The 19,265-nt window shown below is 35.9% G+C and overlaps 1 protein-coding gene across 1 annotated transcript in view; it reads left to right on the forward strand.

The window, feature by feature from the left end:
- Window positions 1-19,265, forward strand: part of ATLIG4 (DNA ligase IV) — a 247,221-nt gene that overhangs the window by 39,330 nt on the left and 188,626 nt on the right. Inside the window, exons 3-4 of the mRNA XM_089830934.1 lie at window positions 5,350-5,435; window positions 5,657-5,793. Coding sequence (XP_089687060.1) covers window positions 5,350-5,435; window positions 5,657-5,793 — 223 coding nt within the window. The remainder of the gene's footprint in view (window positions 1-5,349; window positions 5,436-5,656; window positions 5,794-19,265) is intronic.

Here is a 19,265-nt window from a genome sequence, read left to right on the forward strand (position 1 = left end):
TGTGTTTTCATCATTTATATCTGATTTCGTTCTTGATTCTTGCAGGTTGTTTTCACCTCTTCGCCATTTATGGCTTCTTTGCCGGTGAATCCTAGTTGCTTGAAAGGTTATAACCATTCTATTTAAAATACATCTCTTCACCTTCATGGTTTCTTTGCCGGTGAATCCCTCGGTGTTTGAGCTTTCTGATGTTTTGATACACCTCTTCACCATTTCGTGGCTTCTTGCTGGTGAATATTCCTCGGTGATTATAATTCCATGAATATTCTGATCATTATATCGTCATGTTTATGAATAACTATTATGAGCACTAGTTACAGTTACAATTCGATCCCAAAAGATATTACCAGAATACAAAAGGTAAAATTAATGATCTCAATAACTCAAGGGTTGCAGTAGACTATTGGCAAAGTAATGTGGGTGCTTGTGCATTTGGTTTATAATCCAAAGATGAGATTAGATTACACAATGGTTCCCTTTTACATTACTACTGATGCATGGATGGTTTCTCTTCTAAATAACAAGACAATGTTCAATTTCTTTACATACATAGCATATCATAAGCCGACTGCAGTCGGTCTAGAGTTCAGAGATAAAGACATCAATAATATGGAATACGATATAAAAGATGACTTGTGTTCTTGCCCGAATACCAAATGGGAATGGACTCCTCTTGTCCTTAGCTAGAACTCCTGTTGGCAATCACTACAGCCGCTAGTTTGAGACTAGGTTCACAGAAAACAGAATAATGGCGGAGTAATGGATGTTTAGAGTACTTGGTTATGCAAACGGAATGGAAAGTTTGGCAAGAACAATTTCATACGGCTTGGAAGAATCGTATCAATCATGGAAAAGATGATGTGTCTTGGTTGGTTCACAGCTTGCCTTAAAGGCTAGCCGTGACTCTTCGGCTGCTTTCGGTTTTCCAAGATATCTTTTTGAATTCAAAACTTATTTCGATTTGAAAAGAGGAGAAATGAGGAGGGAAAAGAAATAAGGAGAAGTTGAAAGGTTATGAACTTATTTCATTAATATAATATGCTCTTGAATACGTTCATGTGTGTATAAGGATGAGGTGACATCATTAGGTTATTTTAATTATAATTTATTGGTGCCATTTCATTTTTATATACATGTGTTCGTATTTAAGTGTTTATTATAATGATAAAATAATAAAAATTCAATAATAAATCTTTAAAGGTATGAATTATATTTAATTTAGATTATTTAATGTTTTTATTATATTGGTTTTTCTAATAGCTCATGCGGTCCCATAATGTAACCTGTGGTCAAGTCTTCATATCCTTTCCAAGGGAGTCTTAGGTCATACCTGCCGATCCTGATGACTGAACCAAATGACCATCCCATTCCAATGATTCCGTTTAACAATGCTTCCCCTCTCTTAAGTCTTCTCCTGCAATCACTCAAGCGAAACATTCTTGCCAACACATTAATTCAAAATATATTGATCATTAATTCAAATCAAACAATTGTTAATCATCTAATGACAATTATAGATTATTGGTTATTTCATCAACGTCTATAATAACTAACTCATTTCACATGATCATGAAAGAAATAATTCGTTATTAGTTGATACAATGTATATAATTCACTAACTCATTTCACATGATCAAGAAGAGAAATAATCTGTTAACAGTTGATACAACATATATAATTAACTAACTCGTTTCACATGATCAGGAAAAGAAATAATTCGTTATACCAACAGTTATGATCAAATTAAAATTTAGGACAAAATTTGGGATGTAACATTTATTCCAATTTTATTAATTAATGAAACTTAATGATCACATCAAACATTATACTATGCAACATAGAGCTCTCTTTCATGTGCATGCTTATTTTCAAACCGTCAAACCTGCACTTCATAATAAACAATGTTTTTACATTAGACACTTGAACAATTTTTGTCAAGTCTAAAGAAGTGACATTGAGCTGAAATCTCTACACATCCAATAATGAAAGTAGAAGATATCTTTTATCATTCTTGGAAAACAAGAAACAATTATGGTATGAAAAAATGTTCTAGGAAAAAAGAAAAATACAGATTAAAAAGGAAATTGCACATCTGCAGACTTGGCAATAAAATCATATTGGATTGAAACCAAAATGTTCACCTTCTTAGATATTGAGTTCATGATCTGAACGATGGTATCTACTAAATGTTACAAGGAATGAAACTACATATTTGCATGCATTATCGTCTTCATTAATTCGTATATCAACTATAGGGCTGTTCACAATAGTATATTAATAGACATTGATAAATATCCCATTGCACTTCATTTGTACTAATATTCTAAACAATATAGGTGTAACATACCAATTTCCTAACCATTTAAAAACATTTAATAAATTACAACAATTTGCATCACTTTCCATATTCATCTGAAAGGATACATTTATAACAACTATTTTTCATAATCAATTGAAAGAGTTTAACAACTACAACGGAAATAACTGATTTCTATTTTTGTAAAAGGAAATAATTGAAATTTCTATTTAAGTAAAAAGAAAAATAACTGAATTAACTGCTGAAACTGAAAGTGCATAAAAGCTAAGTCACAAGGTTTGTATTCGAATTCGAGTTTGTTGATCATAAAATTTAAATGAAATTTGGCAAGGGTAAAAATTTGGAAAATAAATCGACATTAAATTCACAAAATTGTCAAAATAGTTTAACATTGCTAAATAATTTAACTAAATAACTCAATATCAGTTTAAATCAAATATTATTATATTAAATAACAGTATTATATTAAATATCATAAAATTCAAATGAAGTTCGGGAAGAGTAAAAATTCGCTGAAATCCGAATCTCATGGATGGAATTTGATGAATCCTGTGGTTTAGCATAAAAGTAAAAAACTCGCGAAAAGAATATGGTATGCATGTAGAACTGTATGTTTTTGTGCAAGCCTTGGCATTTGGTGGAGAGGAGAGGCGTTGTTAGGGGCTTAATCTCCCAACTGCGGATCCTTAGTATCTCCATGCAATCTCAACTAAGAAAGACCCTCCCTACCTAGGAATAGGCATGGGACACCCTATCATGCCACTAAGCATCTTGGTGTTAGAGTGTTGGCTAGGCAGCCAACTAGGCTTTGGATACCTTCCATCAACCTATCTACCAACTGCTAGCAACCGTGACCTCTAGTGATCATAGCAACAAGCATGCCACTAAACCTACCCTGGCAAGGGATCTATATGGACACAATGTGCCCGATCATCCATCGCTCGACTTGTCAACAAGATTAATACCATTTGATCACCATACACTAATAAGTTAAATTTGTTTGTTTAAACTTATTATTTGTTTACTTGCTTTTGATTTCCTTCTCTTATCTTGCAATTATGTCCTACTATTCATTTGTTATCAACTCACACCCTTCATCTTGACCTTGTTGGTAAGCAATCTTTGTTTATCACAATTAAAACTCTCTGCCCAGTCTGGGGTTATAATAGACAATTTTAAGGTAGTTTTTTAACTTTCCAAACAATTGTTGGACTCTATAAGAGTGCTTTTCCTTATCTCAAAGGCATACAAAAAATGCCCTTGTATAAGTTTGCACTGGATTGGGGATCTTCTCAATTTAAAACAAAATTCTGAAAAAAAATTTATTCGCACAAAATTAGTGGATAATTCAGAATTCTTATGCATGATTTTACTTAGTCAAGCTTATGTGGACATGGCAATTCATTTGGTGCTAGGCTCTAACTATAGTATCAAAGATTCCATCAAACCTTCAAGCCAAGATTACAGAGCCTTATCATATAACAATTGGAAATTAGAAAATGTAGAAGAATGCATGACCTGGTGAAAGTATTATCTCCTTCCTTATGCTAGTGGAGAGCTTTACCACCCATTACGGCTCTTTATTGGGATTTGGGACAGCAAGATAGTGATTGACTCAAGACAACGCAGAGCATAAAGCATATAATGTGCAATCTCCAAAATAATGATTCATGAGATTGTATAAATGTAATCTTAGATTGACAACTGGTTATTGAAAACAATCCTTGATACGAATCACGACGCCTTAATGTAGCGATAGTTGGTGTATAGAAATTGCAAATGGAAATGCAGTCTTCGAATTGCTATGGAAGGTAAAATGTAGATGGAAAAAACCGAAGGTAATGCAAGCGGAATTGCTGATAAAAGATGTGTCTGCTTGGTATCCATCCTTGGCATATAATAAGCTTGTCTCTTGTAACAATTGCATGCTCAGTTACCAGCAAGAAGAAAAGGTGGCATCAAAATAAGTTATGTTTAATAGCCTTAACAAGGTGGCTGATAAAGTAAATGGCTCTATATATAAATAGGCTGCTGGAAATATAATGGGCCGTTGGCACAAATAATAATTATATAATATTGCAAAGAGTTGGAATTAGTAATTTAAACATCGACATAGGTTGGAAATAAGAATTTCCCCTAATGTTTTAATACAAGGGTACCTTTTGCACCTACCCATATTTGCATATGCAAGTATATGTATACATATACATACATAATATTCCAATTATGTGTAAAGCGTATACGTTCATATAAATCATATGGAAAATATGCATGTGTACATATATATGTTTGTATATGTACAAGCATGCATAGGTACCATGGTATCATTATATTAAAACATGCCTTGCCATGACAGGATGCTTTGAAATTGTCTACAAACATAAAGGTAATAATTTGTTCTAGTTGATTATTTCATTATTTTATTAAATGTGTTTACCAATTAGCTCATGGTGATCACTTGGTATGCCCTTGCTTGCCTAGTCTAGCTTCCTTGACCAAGGTGGCTTAGGACCCATACCTGATAACTCAATGGTAGGTGATGCCCTCATGCCTTTTCCTTTTTTGGCAATGCTTCCCCTCTTCGTAGCGTTCCTGCAAAAGAAATTTATGAAGGTAATAACATATTTCCAAATTGTTTAATCAAAATCAACTATCTATTCTAGCTAGTCACTTGCCATTCATATAACATCATAATGAAAACCGTTATTTCAATCTTTCAAGTACTTAACGATTAATCAACACTTCAATTTCATAAGAACCATAATGAACAACTAACACTTCATTTTCACATGAAATCAAAATAAATAACAATTTAACCACATAGCTCAATTTTGTTTGTAGCCTCAACAGCTATAATGACATTTTAATTAAGCAAAAATTTGGGATGTAAGAATAGGTGCTTTACTACCTTGTACTTTGTATGATTGCAATATTTTTTTAATGTGTTATGTTAGAAAGATCTCGAATTCCTATAAAGAGATCAACTATTTTCATGAAAGCAACATCTTTTTCTCAACAAGATACTGTGGCAGGGAAGAGAAGACGACAGTTCTTCAAGAGCTTATCAGCAAAACAAATGCCTTAGAGATGAAGTGGATTTTGATGATAATTCTCAAGGGTATGTATTACAATCAAAATGTTTGTGAAGAAGAAAATTGTTTTCTTGAAAATAAAAAATATGGATAAGTTTAATATAAATTTTAATATGGAAAATTGGACATTTGTTTCAAAGAACATGAACATGTCAACACTCATAGATAAGAAATAAAGAGTCTTAAGGTCAATATCTTTTTGCTTGTTGCTTCGGTTTAACTTCATAAGGACTCCTCATTTTCTCAGATATGAAGTTGGGTATGGGTGAAAAAAGTCTGTTCCACCAGTTTCATCCAGATGCAGAAGATATGTTTAATGTTACTTGCGACTTAAAGATGGTTTGTGAAAAGCTTAAGGATCGAAATGAAAGGTTCAAAAGGAAGGTATGCAATGTCCATGGAAAGAAATATCTCCTAGATTTATTTGGTAAATTGCAGTATACCTTAAACACCATTAGGTGTTTATAGTTTGTGGTTATTAAACTGAATTAATTTTGTAGAATTTTAAACTATGTGATATATTGTGCTTAAGTCACCTTTTGGTGATCCATTTCCAATCAGTGTTCCTTTTGTCATTGGACTTTCTTCATGCATGTTGGTAATACCAATGATCACAAGGAAAGGAGACCGCAAAACACATGAGCACCTGGAAGCAATACAAATACTGGAGATGATTATATCAAAGCAATATGTGGACTTTAACCCCAAAGATTTCTCATCCAATGTCGAGGATTTTGGCTCATGTAACTTATAAGCCTACATTATCTCTGCTTTAGATTGGTGCAGATAGAATGCTAGAGAATTATTGTGTGATTGGAGCTTCTGTGTAGCATCATTGAAACCTATTATTTTTATGTGATTTCCTATGAGCATTCATTTCAACTCTAATATTCTTCTCATGGACATTAGTAATAAATTAGTAACCACAAGCCACAAAGCATACAATCTCCTTTAAGTGATGCTAGTGGTGGAGTGGAAAACAATATCAATACCTAGGGCTTTCATTCTAAACCTACTTCTTAAGCTTTTGATATCACTAATGCTTGATATTGCCTATCTTGTCTTATGACTATTATCAATGGGGAGTCATCAACACCCAAAGTAATTAGAGTTTCCACAGTTCAGCATTATTTAAATATATTTAAGTTTTGTAAGATTTTCACGACTAGTTTGTAATATACGATCAACCTATCTGAAATGTGTGATCTTCTATTCTATGACCTTTCTTCATCAGCAAGGGAGCCCAACCCCTAGATGATTTTTAGTAGCAGAGAGGTGCAACAACCATACACTTCTGAACTTAAAAAAGGTATTTTCCAGAAAGAAAGTAAGTACAAGGGGACATCACTAGAAATGAATTTATTCTTTTTCCAACATCATTTTCATTGCATGTTCAATATAAGATTACATTTGCATTTGATACATTAAATCATCTAACAAATTTTTCATTAAGGAAATAAACTTTACACTTTTCCTTTCAGGCACTTTTAAAACTAATCACATATACATAAGATAGAGATAAGAAAGCTTTTGAGATTGGAATCCTGTTTTTTGTATTATAAGTCTTGGTGAGTCATATGTAGGAGGGACAGCATCAATCAAACGCTTTACCTCCAACCACAGATTGACACACCTTCCCGCTGGAAGTGGTCTTACCCTTCACAAGGGTATATAAAAAGGAACCATCAAGAAATGCCATCTGAGTTCTATTGTGGTCCTACATAATACCATACACCTATAGATGTACTTCTTACTGCATATGACAATCCTAACTTGACTATGCACACTGGAACATGATAAAGAAAACTCAATTTAAAAACAGCACACTTGCTGCCTTAACTATTCATATCATTTGACTTCTTAATATCTTCTGTATCTTTTTTAATGATGTACCCATAACAGGAATTATAGTATTTACTCATTTATATGTGAGGACAGGTGTGAAACCTTGTTCACATAATTAGACACAAATATATGAATAATCAGTCATCTGTATATATTCATCTAAGAATATTGCTACTTTTTAAAACTGATTAAATGAAACAATTAAGTGTTTACTACTGTTTCCCATGAGTTCTATTCACGATATACATCAAATTAGCATAATGAATGTGCTTCTATTTGAAAGGTTTCCTTCTTTTCATGCATATATATACATATTCTAATATACAAGCATGTCATATACAAGAGCACATCTGTATTTCGTTCATAATTTCATTCCAGAATAATGAAGGATAAGACCTAATATTTTACATGCATAACATTATGAACCCGAACTGGACTCCTATTTGGTTAAAACAATATCAGTGAAATAGAAATTTAATTGTTTTTAAAACTATATAGCTTGGGATTTATTACAGTAATATTGTTATGTTTATTATTAAATGGTCATTTAATCTATGTTAGTTTCTATTTCTGGTTTCAGTCTACGATTGTTTCATTTAGAAACATCGTCTTTGCAAGTCTTTTAAATGGAGCTTTCCATCTCCTTTGTCTTTACAACAAATTTACATTTCATGATATCGAAGAAAAATAAAATTTTCAGCATTTTTTTTTCCTCCACAAAATTTCGTAGATTGCGCAAGTTACTTCGCTAATTTTTTAAAGATGATTTTTATCGATTTTGTAGTAAGGAAAGTTGCTTATCTTTCTGCAATTTCATAAATAGCCGATTTTATCTAAAATTCATATTTTTTAAATAGAGTGCAGAATTGAGGGTTGTTTTGCTGCAAAATTGGTGACTTTCAAACTGCAACTTGAAGGTTTCTGTGGGTCTTAACTATCGCATGTTTTCTGAAGATCAATCTTGGAAATTTTTGTGTCTTTTTACCACGTGGCTTGTGTTTTTTCTATTTGCTGTTTCTGGGTGGTTAAAAGGCCCCACTCGACATATTTTACTGCATTTTCTTTAGTCGGCCTGATTAAACATTCTGCAACAAGGTTTTTTGCACATGCATGGGCCTCTTTCTTCGTGTACCTGTGTTGTTTGCCACCAACAGGGTTTCTTTTTTTGTGGCTTTTTGAAGCTTGGAACCTCTCTCTTAAGCTTGTGCAGTTTGCAATACGACTCTCAAGCTTCCATGAGACATTTTCTTTGTGGTTTTTTGCTCTTTTAAAAACTGTGGGACCTCCCTGCTTGTGAGAAGGAAGGAGTTGCCCTTCATTTTTCAGCAAAAGAATTTATTGGTGATGGCGGTTTCAGACCATGTGGCTAGTGTTTGCTCTATGTTACCGGTTTGTGTTTGGGGACAGGTACAGGGACACGAGTTGGGTATGTGTGTACATGATTTTTTTAGGGGTTTGGGTGCATATAAGTATGCGCATGTGTGTGTGTGTGTGTGTGTGTGTGTGTGCGCGCATTATATATTCAAAATATTAAGAGAGATATCTCAAATTGTAAAACTAGATAATTTCATTGTATGATACTTGATCATTGATCAATGCTAAATGCAAAAGATAAAAATAAATGCCAATTGATAGTTAAAAATATTCAAATAAGCTATATCAATGATATTATATATGTCTATGTTCACAATTTCAATAAAAATTAATAAAATTACTTAATTACAAAATTTGGTTCATGAAATATGATTCAATGTTCATCAATCATCAAAGAGACTATTAAAAAATTGTCTATTAGATTTTCAGCAAGTCAAGATCATCATCATCATCTGAACCCAAGGCGGTTCCACTCACACTAGATAAACCATGTGGTTTGTCATCATCATCATCCACATCAACTACAGTGGTTCTAGCAAGATTTTAAGTGGTTGCATCCAAGTCTTCAACTCTTTTTGCAGCCAATTGGGTATGCTTCAGCGAATGGATAAACGAGTATGTAATCCAATTCCATTTACTGGTAGAAGAGCTTGCAACCTAGAGAGCAAACCAACCAAAAAGTAGGCAAGATAAATTCAAGTGTTAAATTCTACAATAGATTCGACAAACGAAAAAGATCAGTGAGAGGATCTTCATTGCAAGAGGTCGGAGGTTCATATAATCTTGACCATGGATTTACCACCATGTAGTAGCATCCATTTTGGATTGGTCTTTGACAACACAAGGTGTCCTTTTCTTTCCTGAGACGAAGAATCCAAAATCTTGCCTAACATTTGACTCCACTTCTGGAGCTTTGAAGGGTCTACTAAATGCCTGCTTGTACCCAATAGCAGCTTCAAAATCCCTATTTGGTGGTACTCTCCCAAGGATAGAAAGTACAAAAGTGCTATAGTACCTCAGAGAAAGGGCATATGCAAGGAGGTGTAATGGCGTGGTCATCTTGTTCCATTGATGAAGAATGATTGCTTCTACCCTATTGTAAAAGGTGTCTTAAGGATCATTCTCTCTTCTTTGTTTTACCATTTCTATTTTCTTCAACATTGTGTCCATGCTATCATTGACATTCCCCAAGCATGGTGCCTTTGTGTCTACAAACCGAAGCATAGACATGATATGTTTGGTGAATTCCTATACATATTCCACATAGACCCACCAATCATCATCCAAGATCAATGCCTTGACCTTTTGGGCCCTCTCTAAATTTAATTGCTTACATATACCCCGTTGGTTGCTAATAAACACTTGACTTAATGCCTTTTTCACCTTGACAAGTCGTCTTAGAATAGTTGTGTGAAATGAAAATTGGGTCTCAACAACATAAGAACATTGATAAGTAGTATTGGGATGGGCGACCTTCTGGGAAGTCCTGGTGCTTCACCTAAGTGAGCATCACCGAATGTTTGCCAAGTGTTCCACTCATTCTCAGGAGAGATGGGTTCACGTGAACCACCACTTATGAAATATGGGTCAATGAGTTTGACTCAAACTACACAGTTAAATCCAGATCACAATATTACAACCTAAGAACATGTTAATAGTGAGTTAATAACACATTTAAAATATGTGAATAATGCAAAAAATATTTTATTCAATTATGTAGAACATGAAATAAATTAAACTTACCTTCAACAATTACGAATTTTGAAAAATTTCTGAAAATTTCACAAATACTTGGATCTCCTCAACCTCTTGGTATATTTGTAGTGTTGGAATGGGACTTTTCCTCCCACTCATTAGCTTCATCTACCACACGAGTTTGTGGCAAATCAGGTAAGATGAAGAGTTGGGCGCCTATTGCTTACATCAGTGAATTGAGGGAGTGTACGATGCATGGAGTCCAAAAGATGTGTTTGTATCTTGCCTCTCCCAAAGCACTCGTCACATTGGAGACTTTTGTATTGTTCATAAGTACGTGGACAACTTTCTCATTACCCACCATCACTATGAAGTTAATTAGGATCCTGGAAATGAACTTTGCATCTTTCACTTACCTTTTTAAGTCAACTGCCCTCAAAAACGTTGGCCCCTTGGGGGCTACTACAATAACATTGATCAATGAATAGTTTTTACAATCCTTCCATCCCTTGAAACTTTCACTAGAAGAATCTTTAATTGGTTTTAGTTCGGCCTCTACAAATTTCTTCTCTTTTTGCAATAAAGTGGTACACACCTTTCATACACAGGATGTGTGAAACCAAGAGGTGCATTATTTATGTTTGACACCATGTCCTGCCAAAATGATTATCTCACCAAATTGAATGGAAGACCATTGGCATATAGCCAACCAAATTTTTTTTTTTCTTCAACAATTTCTCTTGCTCCTTTTTAAATGCCCTTTCCAATGGAACTCTCTTGCAAGTGGGGATTCATTGTAATGTGCCACTCAATGTACCAACACAAATGCCTTAGTATCAATGTGAAAGCAAAATCTAATGTATGACAATGCCCTTGTTAGTCTAGCAGAGAGGGCGTACGGTGACAAGTTGTACAAAATGAATTGGCATACGGAATGCACTTGGCATGCAGTACCAATTAAGCCGTATGGTGAGTATGGAAGGCATATGGTTGAAGTAGATTGTGCAGACCATACGGTGGTTGAGTGGGGAGGCCATACAATGGAATTAGTGTGCTCTTCGGTAGCGTGTGGAGTCAAAGTGTTCGTACGATGCTGTAAAGTGAGATGTATGGCGAGGCAAAGTGATGGGAGTGCATGGATATGATGTATGATCAACTAGTTGCTTCCTGTGTACGGTATGTGCTAGATGACGGAGATGATCTGTGCTAGATTGCACTGATATATCACTATGGAGATTTAATTGCAATGATAAATGCCAACAAGATGAAACACCTAATATGGATTATGCCAGAAGAGACCTTTGATTCAAACAAGAGTAACGCCTTACACTTGCCAAATCCAAAGCCAAGGTATACAAAGCAGACAAGGGTGAGGGATGAATCCCACTTAAACTACAGAGGCCAAATTAGGAAGATCTTCCACTTCCTAAATGGCAAAAAGACAAAACTCCTAATGGAATTCACTATATAAATGAATCAACTAAGTCACATACGTAAATAATTCAATTTGACAGACATAAATACCCTGTCAAAGGAGAATTCCCGAGGGAGAAACTAAGTGCCGACACATGACACGACGAACACCTACGAATAAATTAAAAATGGGCCTCGAGATATACTAAATCAGTCGGTCCCACATACAAAGTTTTAGAATTTTATTTATTCATGACGCGAATATTACATTCGTAGTTTTTCATCTTCATCTTCTGTAGAGGGCGTAGGCAAGAAGGGATGTTTGGATGCTGCAACTATTTGAGAGGGTAATGTGGTTGCTTTCTTCTGGAACTATAACAACTTAATTTTCCTTTTGCAATCTATTTGTCAGCATCTTCTTGTTCGTTTATAAATATTTCAATTTGTACAACAAACTCCTCCTCCTTATTTTGGCCCTTACACATATTAATTCCTTTACCGCTAGGGCCCATGAATGAAGTTTCACTTGGTAGTAAGAGCAGTTATGTTGTACAGTACAAAAATTACATTTCTAAATAAATTCCTCACCTCCAGGAAGTTGTGAAATTCTTGTGGTATGTCTCCATAAAGAAGTTGCTTTATCTGTTTCAAATTTCTGACATCCCTCTCCATTCATAGAACTTTGAGTACTAGCCACTGTTGCAATTTATAAAAAAATGGAAAAACTACATACTTGAAAAACTTCTTCACAAACTTGACAAAATCAATATAAAATTTGGAAAAATTCATCGAAAGCCTAAAGAATAGGGTTTAAATGCATACCTTAAACACTTAATTCTTTTTTGTGGAAGCTATTTGGCACTCCAGAATCGATCTCCTTCTAATACAATCACCTTCCTTCGAAATGCCAAGATGGGAGAAAATATCATGAGCAAAATGAGACGTAAAATTTGAAATGTTACCACGTGGCTTTGCTATAGGAGATGTCCACAATGGATGTGCTTGAGTGATGATCTCTATGTGCTGTGAATTGAGACATGATAATTACGAGGTGCATAATAGTGTATTCACAACCTCTTTTTTTATATCAGATTATTATTCGTTGTATGTTTTTATGTCAAGAAATCAATAGTATAGCAGTTGTTCTATGTGTGATGATTTATCCTCTGCCATCTTTGGTAGACAAAATTATATGTCTGAAGTCTGAAACAGTTTTGTTGACATTCAGAACACATCTATGAGCAGTTTCAGGCAAAAAGTAGATATAAAGGGGATGTTTGGATTAACATTATTTTTGTTCTGCTTTGATCAAATAAATAGTTTCTGTTATGGACACATAGTTAGATTTTCTTGTTATTACACTTATGATAATCTGTCTTCCATTAAAGAAGTGTTTGAAGTTTGAACTCTGTCTTGCATAATTGTTGTATGCTCAAACCTAAGAAACCAAAATATGCAGTTTGAAACTCTCAATCAGCTTGCACGTGATAGGTCTGGGGAAATGTCTGAATATTGAATCACTGAGAAGTTCAGTCAAAGATTCTCCATTTGGACAAGATTCCCTTGGGGGATCTTACATGTACCTTTTTACCTCATTTTTGTACATTAAAAATAGAGAGGGATAGTGTTGTAGACCAACATCATGTTGGAAACATTTTTATGGCAAAAATCATGTGGAAACATTGCATGCTTATGATTTTTGAATACAACTTCCTAGATCACATTGTACTTGGTAAACCTACTTGAATCAGATTGTACTTGGTAAACCTGCTTGTGTCATGATGCAAGGCAAAGACCAGGATAATCTTGATGAGCGCGATGGGAAAATGACTATGCTCATCACATTATCAGGCACCGGCGATATGTTACAAGAAGTTTCCTCTAGCAAGATAGTTTCAGAGATTTGGAGTCATTTGAAGGATCTCCATTAATAGTTAGACAAGGGTAGAGCATTCTTTTTGAGGAATATGTTGTTTTTCATTGTGATGGATGATAAGGTGTCTTTGCAAGGGCATCTTATGAAGATTAATGATATATGTGATTAACTAGAGGCTGTTACTCCTAAGATGGAAGAAGAGGGTATGACCTAAAGCAAGTCCCCAATGCTTGGTACATCAAAATTGGTATCTATTTGGTTGTATAGGGTTTTCATAGAAGTCCTGATCCAAACTTGTCTGTCAAAAGCACTGGTAATGACATTTTCCTTTGTCATCTATGTTGATGATATTATCATTATTGGTAATGGGGCACAATTGCTTGAACAGAGAATTTGTTTCAGTTATCTGTTATGACCGATTTGGGACTTGTGCATTGTTGTTTTAGTATAGAGGTTTGGCTGAAAGGCGACAACAATTTCATTTTTCATTTGAAGTTTTCTAGGAGATTGCCAGATAAGTTCAGGATGATCTATTGCAAGCCTTCATCAACACCTATAAAGAAGGGGCTGTAACTATTACCTAAATCAGATTCACTAGTGGTGAATGAGTCAACAGCCAGGCAACTAGTGGGAAGCCTAATCTATTTACAACCAGTAGACTTGATCTAAGTTATGCTATGAGCTATATATCTCTTTTCATGACAGCCCCTAAGGCAGAGCATTGGGTTGCAATGAAGTGTGTACTGAGTTTTTGGCATTCTGTACGACAGAGGATCCTTCGCAGATTCGTTTGATAGATTCAGATTGGGTAGGTTATATTTGGGATATGAAGTCTACTTCTTGGTGTTTTTCAGTTTTGGTATAGATGCAATCACATGGACCAGTGGGAAGCAGCAGGTGGTAGTTCTTTTCTCCACAAAAGTAGAATATTGGGGAAGTTTTAGAGCAACACTGGGGCAGAATGGATATGAAGGATACTTTTTGACATTCAAATATCTTAAGGAGGGTCTTCACAATTGTTTTGTGACAATCATGGGGTGCTAAAGCTTGTGTAATGTCCTGTTCCTGTACATGAACAAGAAAATCTCTTTCCAGACGATTTCAGCAACCAGGTGGACTCCGTACGTGATTTGGAGACTAGTATGGGGGTGTTGTAATGGCATACGGATGGCAATATCCAACGTACAGACAGATGGAAGGCCGTACAGAACAGTCCGTACGGTATGGCATGGGGGAGAGGGTATGCCGTACGGTGGCACATAAGGGGCTGTACAGAAAGGTGGACTGGTGTACGGTGAGGGTAGGATGCTGAATGGGGTGTGGCTGTACAGTGGGTGATTGACGAGAGGGCCATACGGCGGAGGGCCTAACTAGGCTGTACGGTGTTTGTGGGAAGATGGTCGTACGCTAAGTTCGATGTTGTCATACTTATGGGTAGATAGAATGATGGCGTATGGGGTGATGGCCAGGTAGGCCGTACAACAAGCCGTATGGTGAGTGGAGGGAGGAAACAAGGAAGGTACGGGTGTGGTAGAAGATGTGTGGGAGAGTGAAGGCTATACGAGCAAAGAGCAAGCCGCACGGAAATGTCCGAATGCCACATGGTATAACAATGAATGCAAACACGTACATACAAAACACTAGCAGATCAGACACAATGATAGAAACTTGAATATGAATAATCCCTTCAATATATGTTGGAAGATGGTGCTCCGATTTGCCAGATTCGAGCAAAGTGTTATAGGCGATGGAATAGGGTGAGGGTTGAATCCCACCGAAACCGGAAAGCCAAGTAGGGAAGATCTTTCACTTCCGAAATGGCGAACAATAGAGAATCCTGACTGGAATTCACAGTACAAAGAAATAATCCCAAAATACATACCTAAAGACTACTTACAAGCCGTGCTTGAATACTCGTTAGGAAACTTTCCGAGGGTGTACAAAGATAGCCGACGGCGACACAAACTACGAAAACAAAATAAAAATGGGTTTGAGATATGTTAAATCGATCGGCCCATTAACAAGGTTTTAATTTAATATATTTATTTTATGACGGGGACATTACAGCTTGCCAAGAATCTAGTCTTTCTCGAGCGAAGAAAACATCTTTAGAAAGCTTGTTGCAGGTGAAATTGTGATGTAGGAGTATGCTCTAATTGAGGACTAGATTGTTGATATCCCCACCAAGTATTGAGTATTGTGTGTTGAGAAGTGGAAGCTCCTTGCATTATTTTTATAAATGAGAAAATCTAGTACAGACAATGACAAATGAGTAAGACAAGGACAGGCAAGTTAGACCACTATATGAATAAGATCAAAATAGACAAAGCAACTAAATGTAGTTGAGATATTTCAATAAGTTTTGCCTATGGCGAGCAATCAGGATGAGCTCCACTGGATTGTTAAGGAAGTGATCTAGAAGTCTTCAATTGGATTAATTAAGTAGAAAGATCTAAGTGGCCAGCCAAATCATCCAAGATGAATGTTATTATTGTACCGAGAATATGTATCTATATACAAACTTAGTTATCGATGCATCTGGAAATAGGGCAGATGCGGGTGCGGATGCGTTCTGATGCTCGGAGGTGTTAGGATGCGTCATGGATGCTACTAGGAATCTTGCTTCCCTCCTACGGATGCGCACGGGATACTTGAAAGAGCATCCGGAGAGAATCCGTTTGAGCATCCGGGCGCATCCCGTGAGCATACTGCCATCCAGGCATTTTGAGCACCCAATCACTTAAGTGACTTATTAAAATATGTGTTTAATAGGTTTTTTAATTATATTTTTTTCTCCTATTTGCCTCACAACCCTAAAATGCACCCAAACACATCCAAAATCCCCCCCACCCCCCCAAAAAAAAAAATCCGCGCATCAACACCTTGCACCCGCATCAGCATCACAAGAAGCATCGGTAACTTAGTATACAAATAAGATAACCGAATAGTGATCCATATATTAATAAAAATGTTTCCATACCTCGTGACGAAGAAGTAAAATGTATGCTGAGGTTAATTAACTAAATCAATAACGTTGATTACTTACATGAAAGGGTGTGATTTGGTGTTGAGATGCAACCCCTGCCTTCGTGTCTCTTTGTGGCATATTAAAGAGAAATGATTAACTCCTCCAAAGGCATCGATCATATTTATTCATATTTACATACCATGGTCCATGTTTGAAGTGCTCAAGGAGACTTATCTCAGCTAAAGAGGGTGGTATGGGCCCACCATTGGCAAGATAATGAGACACATGAGTATGTAAAAGCAATCAGGAACAACATCATAAAGAGATCATCCCATAAGCAAGGTGACCAAGAGTCAGAGGCAACGATAATCATATCAATTGCAAATTCAAACAACTCATTCTAATAGCGATAATATTTGCAATCCTCTCTATTCATAAAGGACCTCAAGTATGTCAGAACCTCTCTTACGAGGTTGGATTGTAATACATTGTCACATCCAAACCCTCAAGGATCGATTCTTAGTTATATCAGATCGTTCTGGATTTGATAGTGTTTTAGTCCATCAATCTCAAAGAAGCAATAGAATTTCATTAATTGAAATAACTTAGTTCCCAATGATATAAAGACATTTGGCAATTGCATTAATAACAACTTTTAATATTATATGACAAGAAGGTTCCATTCTTGCATTTTAAATTGGTGCATATCCTATAAAACTATTTACTACAAAACTATAGTATAGTAAAGCAAGAAATCGAGAACCATCAATGTATCAGAATTGTTTGCAGAATTGTCTGCAAAGCTATTGCAGTTTGAATCATAACCTAAACAATTTCACAAGAGGACACTACAATCCCTCTTGGATTCATGTGGTCCTTGCTATCCATATGGGGGGTTCAACCCTCCACCGTAGGCCCAAGGGTAACTCGATCAGTTGTTGTAATGTTCCCGTCATAAAATAAACAATATATTAAAACTTGCTTATGGGCCGATTGACTTAGCATATCTCAGGCCCTTTTATATTTTTGATTATTTCTATAGGAGTTTACGGTGTCTTTTGTCGACACATAGTTTCTCCCTTGACGGGGTATTTATGTCCGTGAGGTTGAATTGTTTTGGTATGTGGTTTTGGATTATTTTATTGTACTGTGAATTCCTATTGGAGTTTAGTATTGTCTGCCATTTTGGAAGTGGAAGATTTTCCCTACTTGGCTAGTTCAGTTTCAGTGGGACTAAACCCTCACTCTATTTTGATTCTCTGTATTACTTTGCTTTGGATTTGGCACATCTAGAGTGCCATCTTTGTCTAAGAATATATTCCTATGTTTTTGAGAAAGTGCATACTCCTTGGTTTACAAATCATTATCTTACAAGTTTCGTGTAAATGTTTGGCATTGAGTTGAATCATATCTATCCAGTATCGTGGGCCTCACACTCACACTGACTCCCATTTTTGGCTTCGACAAGTCCATCCCAATCCATATTTTCCCTTAGCACAATACTTTCTGTCAATCTCCAGCACTGTGTAGATTCCTAAAACTAGAAATTGGATGTCTAAGAGCTTTGCCAATTCTTTAGTAGGTTTACCAAATCAGTTTTGGCTAACAAACAGGGATAGCCTCTTGATTTAATTCCTCTGCATTTTAGGCTTCGCTAAACCTAGGTAGGTAAACCTTCCTTAAAGGTAATGATCCCATCATAAAATAAATAATTAATCAAACCTTTGTTTATGGGCCGATTGATTTAGTATATCTCAGAGCCATTTTTATTTTATTGTTTCCGTAGGTGTGGCTTTTAGCTATATTTGTATATCCTTGGGAAATTCCTCCAAAAGGTATTTAAGCACGACGTGTAGGTAGTAGTTGGCATGCAATTTGGATTATTTCTTTCTACTGCAAATCCCCGTTGGAGTTATTGTTCGCCATTTTAGAAGTGAAAGATATTCCCTACTTGACTTCTCTGGTTTCGGTGGGATTCAACCCTCACCCTATTCCGTCAGTGTATTACTTTGCTTCGGATCTAGCAAATCTAGAACACCATTTCACTCTGGAATATATATATCTATCTATGTTTATCTCAATATACTCTGGTGTCTCTTTGTACAATTTTGTTGAGTTGTCAATTCATTCAGAGGACTTAGCATTATTAAATTTGAAGATTGGCTCTATACGGCATCACCCCCGGCTTCTTTACCCTCACCGTACCCTTCATCTCCATCACCATACCCTATACCCCTCCTCATTGTACGACCACCTTGTCATCACCGTACGACCATTCCATCACAACCGTACGACTTCTCCAGTGACTACTGTACTACCCTTCCTTTACCTTGCACCGTACAACCCTTGCTCCACCACTACTATACGACCCCTTTCCATTTTATACCGTCTACTCGCATGCTACCTTACGGTCTCCCTACCATGCTGCCATATGACCTCCCTATTGTGCACATAATCATTATTTTACGACCAACTAATCTTCCTGGAAGGGACGTCGGAACAGTACATTACAGTGGTAATCCGAGCTACTGATCTTGCCTTCCTGTGGATAGTGAATGAAACTTTATAGCTAGAAAAGGAGATCCCATTCAGTTGATAGAATGGCAGATCAAGAACCTACTCTTGTCGAACTCCTGGCACTACTAAGGGATCTTTTTAGGAATCAGGCTCATATCAATGATACTC

Source organism: Cupressus sempervirens, chromosome 5 (assembly GCF_028749045.1).
Source record: "Cupressus sempervirens isolate cs-2001-9-10 chromosome 5, ASM2874904v1, whole genome shotgun sequence".
NCBI lineage: Eukaryota > Viridiplantae > Streptophyta > Pinopsida > Cupressales > Cupressaceae > Cupressus > Cupressus sempervirens.